General features: G+C 41.7%; 1 protein-coding gene across 3 annotated transcripts in view; it reads left to right on the plus strand.

The window, feature by feature from the left end:
* Nucleotides 1-20630, plus strand: part of ADCY8 (adenylate cyclase 8) — a 225559-nt gene that overhangs the window by 107321 nt on the left and 97608 nt on the right. For all 3 annotated transcript variants that reach the window (XM_059165609.1, XM_059165611.1, XM_059165610.1), the window contains exons 6-7: nucleotides 11569-11727; nucleotides 17848-18118. In XM_059165609.1, the coding sequence (XP_059021592.1) occupies nucleotides 11569-11727; nucleotides 17848-18118 (430 nt within the window). The remainder of the gene's footprint in view (nucleotides 1-11568; nucleotides 11728-17847; nucleotides 18119-20630) is intronic.

Here is a 20630-nt window from a genome sequence, read left to right on the forward strand (position 1 = left end):
TGTCTTTCTCTTGCCCATGAGTGTCCATTAGGGAGATGACTTGGATTTGCTGTCTGTGAAATGATGAAATTGGGCCACCTCTGAAGTCTCTGCGAGTTCTGAAAGTCTGCGATTTTTGATCAACCACATCAAAATCAAGTTTAAGTAGCAAAACTTGTCACAGACTTTCTTTTTAATATTTTTATTTTTATGGTGATATAATTGACAAAAATTATATATTTAAAGTGCAGTATGATGATCCGATATACTGATACATTGTAGAAAAATTATATAGTCAATGCATCCATTGCCTCATGTAACAATCTTTTTCTCTTTTTTTGGCGAGAGCATTTAAGAGCTACTCTTCTGACAAATTTCAAGCACAGCATTATTAACTATAATCACCATTCTATACATCAGATCTCAGAACTTACTTATAATGAAAAGTTTGTACCCTTTGATCCATATCACCTCGTTCATTTCCCCCATTCCCGTTAGCCCTGGCAACCACTCTTCTACTTTGTTTCTATGAATGTGACTTTTTGGTTTTGGGTTTTGGGTTTTCTTAGATTTCACATACACAGTATTTGTCTTTCTTTGTCTGGCTTCTGTCATTTAGCATAATGCACTCCAGGATCATCTTTGTTGAAGCAAATGGTGGGATTTCCTTATTTTTTAAAGCTAATTAATATTCCAATGTGTGTATGTGTGTGTGTGTGTGTGTGTGTGTGTGTGTGTGTATACAAGGATTTCCTTCTTTTTTCAAGCTGGTTAATATTCTATTATATGTATGTGTGTGTGTGTGTGTGTGTGTGTGTGTGTAGACACCACATCTTCTTTATCCATTCATCCACAGACTTTCCATAGGAGTTTGTATCTTGAGTTTAGAAGAAATGCTGCAGAGATGATATTGCAGAAGAAAAGAACAATGATTATCAAAATGCTTAAGATGCTTAGGACATTATCATTTATCTCTCCGGAGGGGACCTTATTCTTCCTGACCATTTTGTCTAATTAAAGGGCTCCTGTCTCAAGTTCTAGAGTAGGTCAGTGAGAGGTGAGACGTGATTAGGTTGAAATGACTCAAGGACTTTCTCTCATCCATTGCTTAAGGGCTGCTTTTATTCTCTTAGAATAAGACAGTTCAGTAGGATATTTTTTAACTGCATGAATCAGAGTCTATTAATACTCAAACACTCCTTAATTATAACGTAGGTGACTGGAGGTCCAGCATTAATTCTTCCAGTTAACAACAAAACACAATGCAGAGGAATACATAAGAACTCTGGAGCGAGGCAACTTCAGTTACAGTGGGCTCAGACTCTAGAGCTCCCATCCTTACAGTCAAGCGTTGCAGCCTACAGAAGAATTGGCAAAGAGTATTTCTACCTGAATGCATGCAGAAGAGAATCCCATTCACATAACTTTATCACAGTCTTAACCATCACTTACACAAGACGTGATTTTCTTCTTCAGGCCCAAAGACACTTGTTCCAACTGGGAAACTTAAGAGAAGCCATGAAGTCTGGAACCATACATACATGACACTATGTGTGTTGTCACATAATGAAAATAAGCCGTTTCTTGACTGGTATGCCCAGACTGGATGGCTGTCCTGAATATTTGTCATCAGAGATGGGTCCCTATTTGAGGCTTTATCCCCACCTTGTCAGGGTCTCTCCTTGTTCTTTTTTTTGGCATTTCCTCAAAGAGTTAGGGTCCTAAACTGGTGCCCAGAGTGCAGACTGGCAGTGAGGGGCTGGTGTTTTGTTGGTGAGACGACATCTGGATTTGGGGTCTCTAGATCTCAGGAGCTCCAGTGGTTTCTTTGTAAGGTGGGATTTACAATTTTGGCACAAATGTCAAGTCAGCACTCAAAATGATCCTGTGCCTCAGGCACAAATGATGGCGGTCCTTCTGCAATCGTAGGCAGGTGAGGACAGGTGCCAAGCTGACCCCGAGGTCACCTGTCATCGCTTAGAGCACCAGCAGGATTCACAAGTGAGCAAGAGTCAAGGCAGACAGAAGAATAAGAATGACAGAAGTAGTTTTCCCTGCATTTTGTCTTCAGAGGTATCTCTACAGTAGTCTTTTTGACTGAAAAACAGAGCTGTTTTCCTGGAAACAGAGGCATAAAGAATATGCCATCCTCTCTGTCAAGAACAGCAGAAGCTGTGTGTTTGTATAAATGCGTATGCATGTGTGCATGTATATAAATGTAGTAATGATGTCTATGTGTGTATATCGCGCATGTATGTGGCATGTGTAGGCACAGATGTATGGAACGTGGCCGTGAGTGCCTGAGTGTGTGTGTGTGCGTGCATGTGTGTACACACATGTAGGCATGTGTGTACACACGTGTGTATTTGTGTAAGCATGTGTATATTAGCCATTTCAAGTAGGTCTTTGTGATTACAATTCTAAATTCAGACAGCTGGGTTGACGCACAGTTCAGTGATGACCTTGTGAGACAACTGTGGCTTTATCCCTGGGGCCATGGGGACTCACTTAGACTTAAAGTAGGGAGGTGTTATTTCCCAGCTGGAGCATGAAGAAGGTGACTGTGGACATAACTCACTCTGTCTCCAGTTGACTCTAGAGGAGAGGAGGCAGATGCTGAAGGAAGAGAGCTGGTTGGAAGATATTTTTGTAGCAATTCAGGGAAGAGAAGTCAGGCCCTGAATAGAGCAGGAGCTGCGGAGCAGAAGACGGACGGTGATAATATTCCCTCCAAGCCGAGAGCCTGGGAGCCTCTTTAAGAAACAATACATGGACATTTAAATTAAAGAAAACATTTGTCAGTACGGTGATCTTATATATCAGTTGGTGATGTTCTAAGAATTTTGGGCAGGATTCCATTTTATTGAAGAGAGAGTTCATTGCTAGATCTTGCCGACATGGCTGTGTACCCTGAATGATGACTTCTGGGGAATGTGCAAAGGGTGTGCATGGAGGGAGCCCCTGGCCGGCAGTCAGCAGACCTCACCTGGTTTCTGCCTCTTCCTGTTCTTAGGCGTGTGGCTAGAGACAAGTGTGACATCATTTCTTCGAGCCTATGTGGCCTCTTCTCTAAATGGGGATCATAAGATCCAAACTTCAGAGTACATTTTTGAAAATTCAAATAGATGGCAGGTACCTGATGACCATACAAGTATTTAATAGAATCTCATACTTAGGGCTGAGTTTGGACACTGGGGTATTGGGCTCAATTAAGATATAGAAGCTTGTTCCTTTTTCATGGTTTCTATTTTATTCCAGTAAAATAATGATAATACCTAGAGTTTATTGAAGGCCTGCTATGCTACTTGCCAAGCACTGAGACAAGGGTTTACGTGTATTATCTCATTAAGTCCTCACAGCAATTCTAAGAGGTAGGCAGGGGTGGTAAGCAAAATTTGGAACAACCAGGTGTCGCCAAAGTACATACTAATCAGAATAGTTTAGGGCAGTCCATGTCAGCCGTTAGTGACAAGTACAGCTTTATGGGTCCATCCTGACTAACTGAAGCTCTGGAAGTTGGCCTCTCCTTTACCAAGGAGGAACCTGGAGCTTACAGAGTTTGTGTAATTGTGCAAGAGGACACAGCTAGTCAGTGGCAGAACAAGGTCTGGAGCCATCTGAATCCAAAGCCATTGGCCTTAACTATCATGGTACCCTGCCTCTCGGCATCAGGTTTCTACAATTGCTTTTTTGCTTCTGATGGCCCGAAGTCTGCCATTAATAGCCGAAGGGTCAACACACAGCTGAGAAGATTCTCCATACATCCCTGAAAAATTAGCAGAATCAATACTGAGAGCAACGGAAAGTCAGTAAACATCTGAGAGTAACAAGGTAATAAGCTTTAAGTAAGCCTCATAGTAAATCTATTCCATCAAAAATACTTGATTTTATTTTTTTTAAAGATTTTATTTATTTATTTGACAGACAGAGATCACAGGCAGGCAGAGAGGCAGGCAGAGAGAGAGAGAAAGGAAGGGAAGCAGGCTCCCTGCTATGCAGAGAGTCCTATGCGGGGCTCAATCCCAGGACCCTGGGATCACGACCTGAGGTGAAGGCAGAGGCTTTAACCCACTGAGCCACCCAGGTGCCCCCAAAATACTTGATTTTAGAAACATGACGTAAACTAGACGAATGGCAAAAAAAAAAAAAAAAAAAAGTGATTGAGTGTAACTTTATTTCTAATATAGTATTTAATACCATCTCATGCATGTCTGTTCATAAAATTAAATTAATTAAAATCGGCTTAGATAATAGTTCCATTAAATAAATTGAGAAGTGGCTGCAGGTGGCTCCTCTTCACATGCCTTGGGTCTATTTTGGGGTGGTTTGATAGCTCAGAGGAGTTAAGGTGAGCCGTTACAGGCAGGATCTTTATTAATGATCTCAAAAGGCAACCTTGGTGAATCTTAATGAAAATTGCAGTGCCTGGTCTTTTCGGTGCAGTTGTAAAAAAGTCATGGAATGACACCAGAATGCCAAGCAGTAACAGGCTGGTCCCCAACGGTTAATTGGAGCAAAGATCTCAATTCTTGTGGCCTGGTGGCCCTGCCAAGCAACCTAGCAACATAGCAGGACAAGGAATGAAACACAGGAGATTCTGCTGCCTTCATTTGAGGCAAGAATGCCCAAGCCCTCTCTTGGTGTCTCCTGCTCTCTCTCTCTCTCTCTCTCTTGTACTTCTTTTTTGCTCTGTTTCTTCACTCCTCAATGTTCCCTCTCCCTCCCCTCCCCACCTCCCTCTTTCCCTCGCTCCCTCTCTCTCTTCCTTCTTCCCTTCTTAATTCATTCCTTCCTTCCTTCCTTCCTTCCTTCCTTCCTTCCTCCTTTTTCCCTCCCCCAGCAATCACTGTTTGTCTCATCCTGGCTCTGTTAGACACCCCCTTCTTATGTTGTTCTGAAATGCCATTTACTATAAGATCCGTAAAGCCCCCTCTCCTCTTTTATTTTTTTTTTTGAAGATTTTATTTATTTATTTAACAGACGGAGATCACAAGTAGACAGAGAGGCAGGCAGAGGGAGAGGAGGGAGCAGGCTCCCTGCAGGACCCTGGGATCATGACCTGAGCCGAAGGCAGAAGCTTTAAGCCACTGAGCCACCCAGGCACCCCCAAGTCCCCTCTCCTCTTAAAGATACATCAGAGTGGTCCTCAGTCCATAGACAGGATTTTTTTTTCAAAATTACTTATAATGATGAAAATTGAATCTATCTAGTAATAATAGTTGATAAAGCTATTTTTTTAAAGATCTTATTTATTTATTTGACAGAGAGAGAGCACAAGTAGGTAGAGAGGCAGGCAGAGAGAGAGAGAGAGGAGGAAGCAGGCTCCCCGCTGAGCAGAGAGCCCGATGTGGAACTCGATCCCAGGAGCCTGAGATCATGACCTGAGCCGAAGGCAGCGGCTTAACCCACTGAGCCACCCAGGCCCCCCGATAAAGCTATTTTTAAGTGAAGCCTCACCCTGTGCCAGCCATTAGACTAAAGTTTCTGATTCACCTCAGCTAAACCCTGTGAGGATACTACTACTACTTATCCCGCTCTTCAGAGAAGGAACCTGAAGCTTTGACAGGATAAGTAAATTCTGAGCAGTGACATACAGCTTGTAAGTGGCAGGGAAAGGCCTTAAACCAGTTCAGTGTACTATCTAAATGTGCAAAGGCAAAAAAAATATTTAGATGAAATTTTGGCATACTACAAAATAGGAGAATAGAAAACTCTGAACTATCATGGTTTACATTAATATTCAATGGCACAAGAAGACAGTTATGAGTTTAAAGAAGTATGCTTTATGGACCTCTCTCTCTCTCTCTCTCTCTCTCTCTCACACACACACACACACACATCTGGGCAACCTCAGTTTGTTTTTTTTTTTTTAATCTATTTTACCAAAAAAAGAGAAGGGCATAAAGCTCTGTTATGAAAAATGGATGGGCAGATTGTTTCTCTCACTAGGTCCACACTGTTTTGGAACAGGAATGCAACACTGTGTCTTTCCATTACTTTCCACAGAACACAGGAGTCTAATGCTAAAGGGACTGTAGGCCTCCGCCAAGTAAGGTCTGCAGAGCCCTCAGCTTGGAGCCTGGCACAGTGAGGACCAATGGGGGCCATTACTTAATGACCTTGACTGGATGACTTAGCCTCTCTCTTGCTCATGCTTTCTTAGCTGTGCAGTGTAGTAAACCCTCCTCATGGAGCTCTATGAGTATGGACACTGACTTCCTGACTTGTGCATTTGGTTTACTGCTTATATCTGCAGAGGTCTTCAAGAGATGCTTATTGAATGAATGAACGAGTGAATGAACTCTAGTGGCATTGGATAGTTCTGAGGATGCAATGAGATCATGAACATAAAAGGCCTGACACAGAAAAAGTAATAGAATGTGTGTCTGAGTGGTTCAGTCGGTTAAGCATCTGCCTTCAGCTCAGGTCATGATCTCGGAGTCCTGGGATGGAGCCTTGATTGGGGCTCCCTGCTCAGCGGGAGTCTGCTTCTCCCTCTGCTCCTGCCCCTTCTCATGCTCTCTCTCTGTCTCTCTCACTCTCTCTCATATAAATAAATAAAATGTTTTTTTAAAAAAAAGGAAAGGTAATAGACTCACCTGAATTCTCTTGGATCCTCAATTCCCACATCTGTAAGATGGAAACTTATAACCCTTAGGGTTACCTACCTCTCAGAATCACTGTGGCCACCAAAAGGAAGGACTTTGTGAAACTGAACTTCTATGCTAGGATAAGACATGGCGGCTTTTGAACATTTTAAGAATTCTGATGCCTTTGGAATTAATTGGTAGAGACTGTAGTGGGCCTATAGAGTGGAACCAAATCAGACCCCAGTGATCCATATACCTCTGAATATGACTTGTTGGGATTAGGTTCACACATCTGTGGTGAAATTCTAGCTGTTTCACCTGTAACTGTGTGACCTAAAGAAAGGAAATACTTGAGACTCCATTTCCTCGTTTGGGAAAGGTATAGGTAGTAATAATATGCAGATAATATGCAGATTTAAAGATAAGTTATGACACAGTGATCGTAGATGATTCCATAACTAACTCTGTCCCCTCTCCTTTATTCCAGAATGTTCAAAGGCACTGTTTCTTTCAGGTAGCTGAGGATGACCCAAGTTTTTTTTTTTTTTAATTATAAATTGGTTGGTCCTTTTGGAGCCAATTTATGACTAGGAACTGCCTACCTGGTATATGAAATGGGTTTTGTTGTAATAAGAGTGAATGCAGGCACACTTTAAGCAGGAAAAGTTTGTGTGACCAATTTATAATTTTTTAGCCTATTCAACATGTGTAGTTAAAATTTGTTATTACTAATAAAAATTAGTACTTGTTATTATTTTTGCATGATTGCATATACCAGGTTAAGTGCTTTGTACATATGAGTTTATAAAGCATCCTACCAGCTCTGCAAGGGACTCGTTCTCTTTCCCATTTTACCTGAGAGAGTAGGACTTGGGGCCTCATGCACCCAGTCCAGGGGCCACCGTCAGCAAGTGGAGAAGCCTAACTTCACATCCTGGCCTGTTTCAATGCACACTTTGCCTTTTGGTGGTTTTGAGAGTGATTTGCATTGAGGAGCTGATATCATTCCCACTGGCACAGGAGACAGAGGAATGAATATAGGTGTTTATTCTAGCTCCCACAAACAGCAAGGGATAGAGCCAACACTGGAACTCTGGTTTCTGCCCCCAAAGTGGAGGAGTTGGGTATCCTTCTTCCCACAGCACCAACTGCTCCTGTGCTGACGCTGGTCTCTCTCTCTCTCTTTTTAGAGAGAGAGATAGCACAGGGAGTGTGTAGATGGGGTTTGGGCAGAGGGAGAGGGGGAGAGAGCATCTTAAGCAAGCTCCACACTCAGGGGAGAGCCCCACATGGGGCTCAGTCTCACGATCCTGAGACCCTGAGATCATGATCTGAGCTGAAATCAAGACTCAGACGCTTAGCTGACTAAACCACCCAGGTACCCCTGAAGTTGGTCTTTTTAGTCATCCATTCATTCAGCAGTAGAGAGAGTCTAATTAACAGATGGCTACTAGATTATGTTTCCTTTCATTCCTCCTGCACCTTCTGCAGATTGATTAATTGGCTAAAAAAGAACTGTTTGAAGCATTGAAATCAAAAGACAAATTCCCAGGGTTTTCATGTTTTACCATACACCAAGCACTCTCCTCTTTAATGGTTCTAATGGGGGAAAAAATGACACCTTCAATTATTTTGCAGAATGACTGTTGTGTTTTTGGTCCCCAGCTTGACATACAGCTGCAAAAACTAATAATAATTAATGCATTCTTTACTTTAAAAACTTTTAGCTGGAACCCTGCCATGAGGAACAGATGAGAGCAAAGCTGCCTTATTTGAAGGGGGAGATGCGGCAGGTTCAAAGATACCCCTGTGGTTTCCTAGGATTCTCAGAAGCATCCTGGGACAACATGGAGCCTAGAGCAAGAAAGCCTTTGAGCCTTGTCTATTAATTCAGTAAATATCTTTGAGCACTGGTTATACCTATGTGCTCAGATCTGTGCTATGGTCTGGGAAAGCAGAAATCAAAGATAGTAAGTACCCCTGCCTTCCAGAGGCTCAGAGTTTGTGGGGAGGAAAGAGAGGGAGGAACTGCAAGGATCTCTAGCCATATTCTCTTTATTTGTGGCTCATGTGGCACAGCAAAGCATCCCTGGGGCTCTGCCTTGGCAGAAATGAAAAAGACTTGTAAGGCAGAGCAGAATTCCTTCATTTTAGTTCCAAGGACGCTCACAGGTCCTCCCCTCAAGAGCTGATCTTGAAACACATGGTGTGTGTTTGCAGTTCGGTGCAACCACTGGGTTCGGTGCAACCGCTGGGTCGTCTTTCCAAGGAGGAGCAATACCTGCAGATTAATTATTGCTTTACACTCTTTACTCCTATCTTTCATTTAGGTCAAATCCCAGACATAACAAAAAGAAAGGTTAAAAAAAAAAGTACAATAAGAAAATTCTGTCTTATTATGATGTTTGTCTTGTAGAAGAAAATTTTAAAAAATCTAAATGCCTTTTCATTAAGAGGTTCCAAAGCATTCCCTGTATCGGGTTAATTACCTAATGGCAGGATCACAGTGTGCTGTTCAATAGTCCCTCACAATTAGTTGGCAAAGCATTTTAACGCCCATGACCTCCTTCGGGGCTCACAAAGTCTCCGTGAATGAAGCAATCTGCTAGAGTTTTATTTCATAGCTCTTGAAACTCGGGGTCAGACCAAGCCATTTGCCCAGAATCACATGCCATAGACAATACCTATGTTGCAATGAGGGTGAGGGGGTAAAGACTCATCAGCCCCACTTGGGTCCTAGAATCCCACTTACCAGCTATGTGACAAGTTTTATTTCCTTTTGCTTCTGGGCTGCAGTTCCCTTGGATGTGATGAGCAACCAAGTCTTCCTTTGCCTGTGTCAGACACTTTCTCCATTCCACATTCATCCAATCACTTAATCCTGACAGTGCTATTATTATTCCCATTTTTGGATGGAAACTAAGTAATTTGCCTAAGGTCATACAGCTAGGCTGTGGCAGAGCAAGATATAAATTCAGGTAGTTTGGTGCTAGAGTCCACATTAAGCCTTATACTGTAGGGGTCATGGGAAGAAGGTAGATTGGGACCGATGATTGTACCAGTCAGCGTGGTCCTGGTTATGCCAAAGTAACAAACATCCTCCCAAATCTCAGTGGCTTAAAACAGCAAAGATTTATTTTTTTATTTTTTTTTTCTATTTTCAGCATAACAGTTTTTTTAATTTATTTTTTATTTTCAGCATAACAGTATTCATTATTTTTGCACCACACCCAGTGCTCCATGCAATCTGTGCCCTCTCTAATACTCACCACCTGGTACCCTGACCTCCCACCTTTCACTCACATTTTCTGTCCCTATGGTAGGGTTGGGGGGAGTGGCAATGTACCACTAGACATCATCCTCATTCAAGAACCCCAGTTTTGAAGTTTCCTCCCAAGTGTCCTTGAGTGACAATTAACATAGAAGGGGAAAAAAAGAGAGTGTGTGATTGCTCAGGCTCTTAAAGCTTCTGCCCAGAAGCAAATCACACATGTCACTTCTGTTCACATTTTGTTGGCCAAAAAAACATGAAATATACAGAAAAGTACAATCCTGCCACATGCTTGGTATTGTAGTACTTGACCCAGCCGGCCAACGTCACAGATGACCTCTCCCAACAACTTGCCCCCCCCACACTCACTGGGTGACTGTGTCAGAGCTGAAGTGCTCCTTTCAACTGCTGGAGGCTGTCCCTCCTCTTGCCTTGTTCAGGTTTTCCACATGCCTTCTACCATCCACTTCTCTGGTGGATGAAGGATACCACATAATTTTAACGTAAAAGTTAAAGCTAAAACATTGGCCCAGAAAATGGAATCTTCACCAAGGACAAGAACTCTTTCTTTAGCCACAAACATCCTCTCATGACTGTCTTCCTAGAGTCTGGTCTATTTCAATATTTTTATATTTTCAACCCTCTGCAATTTTACTTTCTTATTTAACTAACTTTGTGTTATCTTCCCATTTGTGAGGAGCATTAAAGACAAAGATTCAGTTTTGTACATGGAATCATTCACTCATTTAGTCTCTCAAATAAAGGCTGGAGGTGGGCAGCACATGGAAGTCATGTTTTTCAGCCCAACTATTGGCTAGGCATGAGGCTCCAGATGTGGTTTCAAGGGTTGACCACATTATATTCTACCATTTGAATTTCTTTCTATGAAAATGACATCATTTAACTCAAACTAAAATTGTTTAAACTGCTTTGAAAGTGATGAAAGGTTGTGGGTGCCTGCAGAAACCTTCCAACAGTAGAAGTACTTTCTTTCCCCACGAGGCTTCCTCCCTGCTTACAATCTGGCATGGACCCTGTGAAGTCAATGTGAGGAACTCATATATCAAATTTAGGTAAAGGTTTTTAAAGAGCTATAAAGGGAGGGTCTAACATTTTCTTCCTTCATGCCAAGGATGAACCCATTCAGCCCTGGGACACTCTGTTCCACAGTCCACTACCCTCTGGATAGGAGGTCAGCAAGGAGTCTTCAATGAGGGACTGATGGAGTGACAATGTCACATTTGTGTTTGTGAAAAACTGGCAGAGCATGAGCTGGAAGAAGTTCAGATTAGAGCAGGGACCCTAGACTGAAGCCTGCTGAACTGGAGTGTTGGTGGAGAGAGAAGCAAACAGAGTGAAAATGAAAATACTTGACTTGAAAATGGTGTATGCCATCGAGGGCTGAATCTATAGTCAATCGCAGGTTTATGCACTAGTGGGCAGAGAAAGATGTTGATGCCATTCTCTGAGACAGGTTGTATAGCATTAGCAGGATTGAGGAGAAGGGTCATAAGAGCACTTAAAATTTCAGATAGAAGAGTAGGGGAGCTCAGGAGAGTAAGAAATTTTTTCCCATTACCAGAATAATCTAAGAAGACTTCATGGAAGAGGTGGCATATGAACAGGATGGAGTTGAACTTACAGAGTTGGGAAGAATGGGGCTGCTACCAAAGCCAAAAGTACCCACTCTAGCCTTATGCATGTGTCTCCATTCTCCTGTGTCAACAGGTATGTGAGGTCAAGGACAAAGCATGATGTGGACATGAGGATTGGAATCCACTCGGGCTCAGTTCTATGTGGAGTTCTGGGCCTGCGGAAGTGGCAGTTTGATGTCTGGTCCTGGGATGTGGACATCGCGAACAAGCTTGAATCTGGAGGAATCCCCGGGTAAGTCAAAGCAAAGCCCTCTTCTTGTTTAACCCTTGTCATTTGCTCACTTTGTGATGGTTGGTTTCCTGTGTGCAGAATTCAGAGGCATCGGTCTATAGAAGCAGTTGTTTGGGAGGATACAGGACATTAAAGCAGCATACAAATATTGGCCTCAAAAGTCTAGTGAAATTCATCACAGGCAGTGAGGATGGTGGGACAGCAGGCACGTATTCAGAATCCAGCCCTGCAAAACACTGGTTTCCAGAGTTGATCTCTATTGGAATCAGCAGAGGAATATTTTGAAACCAATGGTGTACAGACCTATGCCAGTTCATATAAAGCAGAATCTATGCAGAGTCTATAACTTCTTAAAGCAGTTCTCATGGGCAATCAGGGTTAAGACCTCCTGACCTTCTGTAGGACCTTACCTACCTTGAAAACTCAGCTCTCTGAATTTGGCTGGCAAGACCAATCGGTATAGACACTCTAGTGGTATGAGTGACCTGGAAGTGTTCACTGAACCCTTAAAAGTTGTAGTGAGATTCTGCTTACAAAGACTGGGCCTAATAAGATTTTGGGTATGTGTGAACCAGTAAGTTGTACTAAGTTCTTGCATATACTGTCTCTCTAACAGATGGTAAATAATAGAAGGTAGATAGATGATATAGATAGATAGACAGACCAAGGGGCAGACAGAAAGCTAAGACAGACAGAGCATGTATGCATATTCCTTTCCCCGTGCCTCATCCCCAACCCTACCTATGGAGTCACAGAGTTCTCTGGAGTCTGCCGTCATTCCTTGCTAATTATATTTAATATCAGGTAACATAGTATCATGGGAAATAAACCATAGAAGGTGGTATCAGAGAAACTAGGATTTCCACTCTGCCCCATACTAAACTCTCTTACCTTAGTAAGTCATGTAAAGCATGGTTAGCACCTAGCATGTGATTTGAGCACAGACTTGGGTTTTGTTGTGATGTCTGTATGACCTCAGGCCAATAGTTAACTTCTCTGAGTCTCACTTTCCTCACTATAAAAAGAGAGGTGGTAATAATGATATCATACCTTGTGATTTTATGCGCCTTCTGCATGATGATCTTTCCCTTCTGCCAAATGGGCACAGTCCACGTCACAGATTTTGTCTGAGGCTGTGTTGGGCAGTGGGCATGAAGCACTTTGTAAACCATGCAGTGCCGTCCGTGGGCACACTGCCATCCTTTTAAGGGAGACGTCACTGTCTTTAATGGTCACCACTCTTTGCCATGCAGACTTAGAATAAGATAGGTCTAACATGTCACCACTGGGCTTTTTAAGTCCTTACATTCTCTGGATTTTCCTACAAATAACTGCCTGTTATATTCCAACAAACCACACACCTAATCCATCCATGTTCTGTGTCTTAAATGTGTTGTTGCATGAAGAGTTGCCGTATGCTCACTAAATTCCCTTTGCAAACCTCAGAACACAGCTTTGAGGGTGTGTGACATAATGCTTTGACTTCTGGAGACCAGTGTACCTAATGTCCTCCACCACACCAAGGAACACAAGAATGACTGAATTTTTTAATTTTATTTTATTTTATTTTTAAGATTTTATTTATTTATTTGACAGAGAGAGAGATCACAAGTAGGCAGTAGGCAGAGAGGCAGGCAGAGAGAGGAGGAAGCAGGCTTCCCGCTGAGCAGAGAGCCCGATGCAGGGCTCGATCCCAGGACCCTGGTATCATGACCTGAGCCGAAGGCAGAGGCTTAACCCACTGAGCCACCCAGGTGCCCCAAGAATGCTGAGTTTAAATCTGATGAGGTATTTGAACAGTGGATTTACTACTTACCAGTGATAGAGGCTAGGTTAAGTTTCTGAATCTCCTTGCCTGGTTCCTTCACTGTATAATTGAGCTGAGAATGCTACTGACCTCAAAAACTTGGTTTCGAAGAAGATAGTGCTTACAAAGTATTCAATCTTATGTACATTACTTAGGTCTGCTGAGGTGTAGGATGTGCCTCTATGCAGAAATGCAGTAAAGCTGAGACACATCTCCAAATTCTCCATGGTTTGAAACAGCTGGGTTTTATTTGCTTTTCAAATGTCTACTTCCTTTTCCTGTCCATCAAGGCATATAGGAATAAACCCAGTTTACTTTCCCTTTCAGTAAGAATTAGCTCCCAATTCCAAACCTGTATTGGGTACCTGCCACACACTCACAAGTTAGCTCACTACCATCAATATGTTACATCATTTGATCTAATGACACTCCACGCAGTAAATACAGACATACCTTAGAGATATTGTGGGTTCAGTTCCATCCCCCCACAATAAAGCTAATATTGCAATAAAATAAGTCAAATGAATATTTTGGTTTTCTAGTGCCTATCAAAGCTATGCTTGCATTCTCCTGTAGTCTCTTAGTGTGCAGTACCATCATATCTTAAAAAACAATGTGCATTCCTTAGTTTTAAAATATTTTATTGCTGAAAAATGTAAACCATCATCAGAGCTTTCAGCAAGTCCTAATCAGTGATCACAGATCAGTATCACAAATCCAGTCATGATGAAACTGATGGAAATATCACAAGAATTACCAAAATGTGACACAGAGACCCGACTTGAGGAGATGCTCTTGGAGAAATAAGGCTGATGAATTTGTTCGATGGAGGGTCACTCCAGACCTTCAACTGAAAAGATGGAATACCTGCAAAGTGCAATAAAACAAAGAGCACTGAAGCAGGTGTACCAGTCTTAGATTTCTTATGTTCATAAGGAAACTGAAGCTCAAAGAAATTAAAGATGTCACATAAAAACAGCTTGTAAGTGCCTCACTATGCATCACTGTTAAATCACTGTACTCTCTACTGTATCCAGCTTGCTCATGGCTATCTTCCTATTGCAACTCTTTGGACCCTCACTGTGTCCCTGGGGCTAGCATGATGCCTAGAACAGAAGAGAGAGGTACTAACCACTATGCCACTATGGCATATGCAAGGTTAGTACCTCGATCCTGAGGTCATGCAGAATTGGATGAAAATCCTTTCCCTGGCCACGTGTCCCCAAGCAAGCAGAGGTTCTCAAGTTTTGGCATGCATCTGAATCACCTGAGGGCTTGTGAAACCATAGGTAATTGGGCCTCTCCCTCAGGGATTCTGATCCATATGTCTGGATAGGATCTCAGAATAGGCCTTCCTAATAAGGTTGCAGGTGATACTGATGCTGTTGGCCTTGATACCACACTTTGAGGACCACCGTTCCTGAGCTTTTGTTAAGTGAGATAATGCATATAAAGTCCCTTGTCCTGTGCCTGGGACATAGTCACTACAGTCGTGGCTGTCATAGTGGCCATATGATACAGCCATAGGGTCTTGAGAAGACTCTGAAAATGCAAGTCCTTGTCACAGTCCTGCATCATCATCTGTCACTGATAGAACACCGGGCCAGTTATTATCTCTGGGTCAATCTCACCATTTGCAAAAGGAGGTGAAGAAATGCCTATCCCCAACAGTTGTTGGGAAGAATGGAAATTGTATGAGATGATCTACAGAACCAAGCTATCTAGTAATACCTTTGGCTAAAAAATAATGTTTATGCAAAATAAGTGTCGCACAATTATTACATCTTATTTCCTATCGTAACTGTTATTATTATATACTGGCATTTGAAATTACCAGAAGATGTTGACCTGACATTCCATATATGAGAATATTGTCTGAGGACGGATTCATTTCTTTAGGGGGAAATGTAATTACCACACTGTCAACTGCACATGCTTTGCTCCCAAGCTCAAGGCACTAGCAAAGATGAAAATGAACATCTGAAGCCCAGTTTTTATCAAAACATTTAAGTGTATATTGATTAGAACTTCAGCAGAACAATCAGCAATAAATAAAAGTGAGGATGTCTTCTACTGCGGAAAACATAATATTGATTTAGTATATGCAAATATTAGTCTCCCTGAGCACTGACAGCAGAATAATAAAATGTAGAATCCAGAGAAAATATCAAATGAGATTGGTATTTAACTTAATTATTTTAAGAGAAAATCAGCCATTGGACTTAACAAAACCCTTCCAAGAGTACTGTTTTGCCTGGGAGAAAACAACTGCTTTCTAACCTCCAGCTCTAAATTTGATCTCAGAAAGAAGACTGGAGAATCCATTCCATAGAAGGTCAATGACTTTTCTATTTCCCTGGGTTAACATGACCGAGTTCCCAAGTATTAACAAAATTCATCACGGAATAATTGGCACATACACACATTTTCACATTTCTCAAGGAAGCTCAAAACATGTTTTGCATGCCTTTATTTTGAATATCTTTCCTTGCCTTTGAAATCAATGACTATGTATCATGACACTTTTTTGGAAAACATGGAGAATGCATGTTAAATGACCAGAAATGCATTTTTGTAGTTTCTTTCTGTGTTCTTTGCAGTGATTTATTCTCTGTAAGCAGGAGCTTAGCAGGATGGGTAAAAGGGGTAACAGGGAAGTAGCGATGAGTATTAAAAGTAAAATATATTTGGAAGTGCTCCTTTTAAAAAATTTTATTGTTTCCTTGTATATACTTCCTCTACGATTACAAAAGCCAAGCAAAATATGAAGCATCTCCCTTATTCATCCATCCATTCATTCAGAGGAGCAATAAAGTCAGCCTAAGGGAAATTACTTTGAGCTGAATTGGGGAGTTGGAGAATGTCCTATAGAAAATGTGGGGTGAGCATTCTAGGCAAAGAGCATGGCTTGCTCTGAGTTTAATAGGCATGAAATGGTACCTTGACTTTAAAGAAATGCAAATTATCTGATTAGCAGGAGAAAACATAGGGTACAGGAGGGGAAGAGCATCAGAGAATGAGCTTCGAAGTGGTAGAGCCCAGAGTAGAGAGGCCTTCTCCAGGGCTCAGGCTGTGTCCTATAAGCCTTGAGGAGGCATGGAATAGACAACAGTAATATCATAGTGGCATTTTTGTGAATATTCCTAATCATTTAAGCATGTTCTTTTATAGTATGTTCAGTGTACCATGCACACTGTAGTAATCTTGACTACTTTACACAAATCAACTTTGGAATACAATGATCCTAAGAGATAGGTATACTTTTATTTTCCTATATTTATGGTGAGAAAACAATCTTACTGAAAGTTTAAGTAGCTTGCCCACGATCTCTCAGCTAGCAAGTGGTAATGCTAGGATTTCAATCCAGGCGATCTGGCTCAACAGCCCATGCTCGTCATCATCATACTGATCTACCCAGACCACAATACAGCACAATAAATAATCTGATTGAGTTAGACAGTTAAGAGGACAGAAAAACTCTTCCCCAAAGGATTTACCATGTGAACTTTCCACAATTCAAATCTGATTGTTAAAGCTCTTGATGTCATCTGTTGTTTTGCTAAAACAAAAACAACAATGAGAAAACTTGGATCATGAGCTGTGATGCAATAAAGGTGCAGGAATGAGTCACTTACCCTGTGAGTTAACCTAAGCAGCCACCTGCCTACCTGTGTTCACAGCTCTGTTCCCTTCTCTTTACCATATATATCTTCTAAAAGAAGTTACATCTTAGAGTAATTTCCCCAAAGGACCCTCTGTGCATAAAACCTGAACTTTTAAGACCTGCCTTTGGTTTTAAGAAGATTATAGAAAAGTTGAAGAATCCAGGCACAAATATATGAAAATGAAAACGATGAGAAAAGTCCTGAAATGCTAAGGGAACTGCTATGGTTGCATGGTGATTTGAACAATAATGGCTTTTGGGTTCAGAAACATTTATGGAGCTTCTTTTTCCAATCCAATCAACAACACCGAAAAGTCACCAGTTCTTGAAGGTTGCTGGGATCAGGCAGAGAGTCACAGGAAAAGCCCAAAGAGGTACTTCGTTATGGCCCAGCAAGGCTGGACTTTATCAGAGGCTGCAGCGTCCCTTGGGGTGAAGTCAGGGATGCGCTGCTCATTGATTTACATCTGTACTTCTGTTTTCTTTCATTCTTTCTGCTTTTTCAGGGGAGTGCATATTGTCCCTGACAGTATTATCTTCACAGTACCCATGTGTAGCACTGATGTTGGTCTTGCACAGGATGACAAACAGCAATGGCCTTTGCAGGCCACCTCGGGAATGTATAATGACCTATGCTTTGTGCACACAGGAGGATTCACATTTCCAAAGCCACGCTGGACTGCCTCAATGGTGACTATAATGTGGAAGAGGGTCATGGTAAAGAGAGAAACGAATTCTTGAGGAAGCATAATATAGAGACCTACTTGATTAAGCAGCCTGAGGAGAGTCTGCTGTCATTGCCCGAAGACATTGTCAAGGAATCGGTGAGCTCCTCAGACAGGAGAAACAGTGGGGCAACATTCACAGAAGGATCCTGGAGCCCTGAACTGCCCTTTGATAACATAGTGGGGAAACAGAACGTAAGTCCTGGCTTCCTTCTTCTGGTTAGCCAAGAATGCATGCTCGAGTGCACCCCCAGCCCAGAGGCCTCAGAGAAAACCAGCTCATCTTTAACCTTTTCTCTGCTGAACACCGTAATTTCAAATGATTAAACATCTCTCTTCAGGACAGAATTAACCTATGTATGCATTCTCGGGAAATGCAAGAAATATCAGAGGGTTCTCAGCACCCCCCTCCTCTCTCTATTCCACCTGTCTTTCTCTCTTAAATCTAGCTGAAAATAAACATCATGTGAAGGTGGATTATAATCCCCACCCCACCCCCATCCACAAAATTACTCATGTTGGAGAACCTGACATGATTAAATAAGCAACAAATGTAGAAGACCAAGTCCATGAGAACTATTTCTTAGGGAGCTGGCAGGCCAGGAGTTCTGAGTTACCCTCTGAAATTTAAAATCAGAAGGGCATTGTTGATCTTGCAATATAAAAGCAGCACTAAGTGAGATCAAGGGTGAATATGAGCGCTTTAGAAGGACCCGGCAATTTCAAAGCCCCCACAAACATAGTTCTATTCCTATTTAGTGTGGATTTGCATCTTAAATGGGGGATAGGGCTACAGAGTCATTACATAGGTATAAATCATCAATAATCAAATTATTTAAAAAATGTTTTTTCCAAATCCCAAAATCACACTAAATCCAGTGAGATGCTCACACTCCAAGATGCACTGGAGAGGTGAGGCTGATCAGGGAGAAAACCAGAGGGATTCAGAGATGCTCTTGTCCCCCAGCGTGCTTGTCCAGAGCAGGGGCAAAATCACCTGCTCACCTAAAAGTTTACTTTTAATCCTTTACACTAAGTACAGGTAGTCAAATTCATGCAAATTCATGGTGTAACTCCACCATACCTTTTTAAAGAAACAAACAGAGGCCAATATATAAGACTTTCAAATAGCTTCTGACAATCTCCTGAGCCCAGCAAAAGCTAAAAGCAGTGTAAAGAGTGTCCGCAGCTTTATAAGGTCATCAATGGGTTAATTGTCCTCATCCATGGACCTACATTTTTCTCATCAACTCACAGATAAGACAAATCTATCTGCTTAAAATCATTTAAAATGGAGCAGGTTAAAATGGTAGAAAGGGTTCCCTCCTTCTGCATTTGAAAGATGGATGTGGGGTGCCCCAAAACCAAGTTAACCTGTTTCTTTCCAGTTCTGTGCGAAGAAGCTATGAACAAGCCATGAAACAGATTCCAGTGGGGAAGGGTGTAGGTCCAGCTAAGCCCACATGCCTTGTAAGAGTCTTACCTTTAGGTCTTCACTTGTCTTTTGTGAGTGTTTAATTTGCCCCCAAATTATATGTCCGGGCAAGTCATCACTGAGTTCAGTGTCTACTTCTTTCCGTTCTTGGATTGGTATGCATGGTACAGTTTGATGCTATATAAAATAACGGGCTGGTGCACTTGCTGCAGTGGAAACATGACCAGTTGACAGTGTCCTCCCTGCTCCCTCTGCTTGTTGTAGCTCAAGCCTGAATGCTGGTTATTGAGAGATGTGTGAGTCACACTGGATACCTCAGTAACTGCATAAAACTCTCTTTCTTGGTTTTAGTGTTTCTGTTTTTCCTTTCTGCTCTTTCCATTTGAAAAAAAAATTCCTATTAAACTGATTGCAGAAATTGGGAAAACTCCTAATTTTTCTCATCTCAGTTGTACCTAACCTTGCCACTAATTGTTGAGCACCAGGAAGAAAAAGGTAAAGATTCTTGGTTTTATTTCATGATTGAGCCATTTGACAAAATTGGATAGGAAGAGTGGAAATATTACCTTTGAGGATTTCCTAAAGATATTTGCTGATATCATGAAGTAGTTGGGTTGATATGTCATTATCAGTCAAAGATTATTAACTCAGTGTTTAACCATATCATGCATTTCTTGTGATGCCTGAGTTCTGCCTGGATATAACCCATCTGTGCCATGTTCAGTGTGCATAATCTCAATTAATTTTGATGCCATCAGACCTACAAGCCAGTGAATTGTATTGATATTCACAAATTACCAAGTGGAAATGACTAAATCGATGGAAATGCCCACAAGCTCTCAGAGTTTGTACTTACGCTTAGCTCTAGAAGTCAGTGAGTTGTGTGTGTGATTCAGAGATAAGACGTGCATCTGGAAGCGATCAGCAGTGGTTTGGCTGAACCCGCACTCTGCCAGACCCCCAGTCAGTTCCACAGACAGCCCAGACCATCTGAGTGTTTACATAACACAGATAAAACATACTAATGCTTCACTGGGGATAGATGGTTTCCAGCTAAATTGGCCAGATGTTTTGACGTCTATTAATTCGTAACATGTGCTTAGAAATGGTGTTAATGACTTCAGTATGCTGAGCCCTAATCTGTGCTATGCAGACAACAGATGTTCAGATAGTTACATTAGCATGTATTCAGTCTTCCATTTGATAAAGATTAATTGAGCATCTATTATATGCCAAGTACTGCTAGGAATAAAAGAGAAGGGGATACAGAGG

The sequence above is a fragment of the Mustela lutreola genome, chromosome 3, assembly GCF_030435805.1.
Source record: "Mustela lutreola isolate mMusLut2 chromosome 3, mMusLut2.pri, whole genome shotgun sequence".
In the NCBI taxonomy this organism is placed as follows: Eukaryota; Metazoa; Chordata; class Mammalia; order Carnivora; family Mustelidae; genus Mustela; species Mustela lutreola.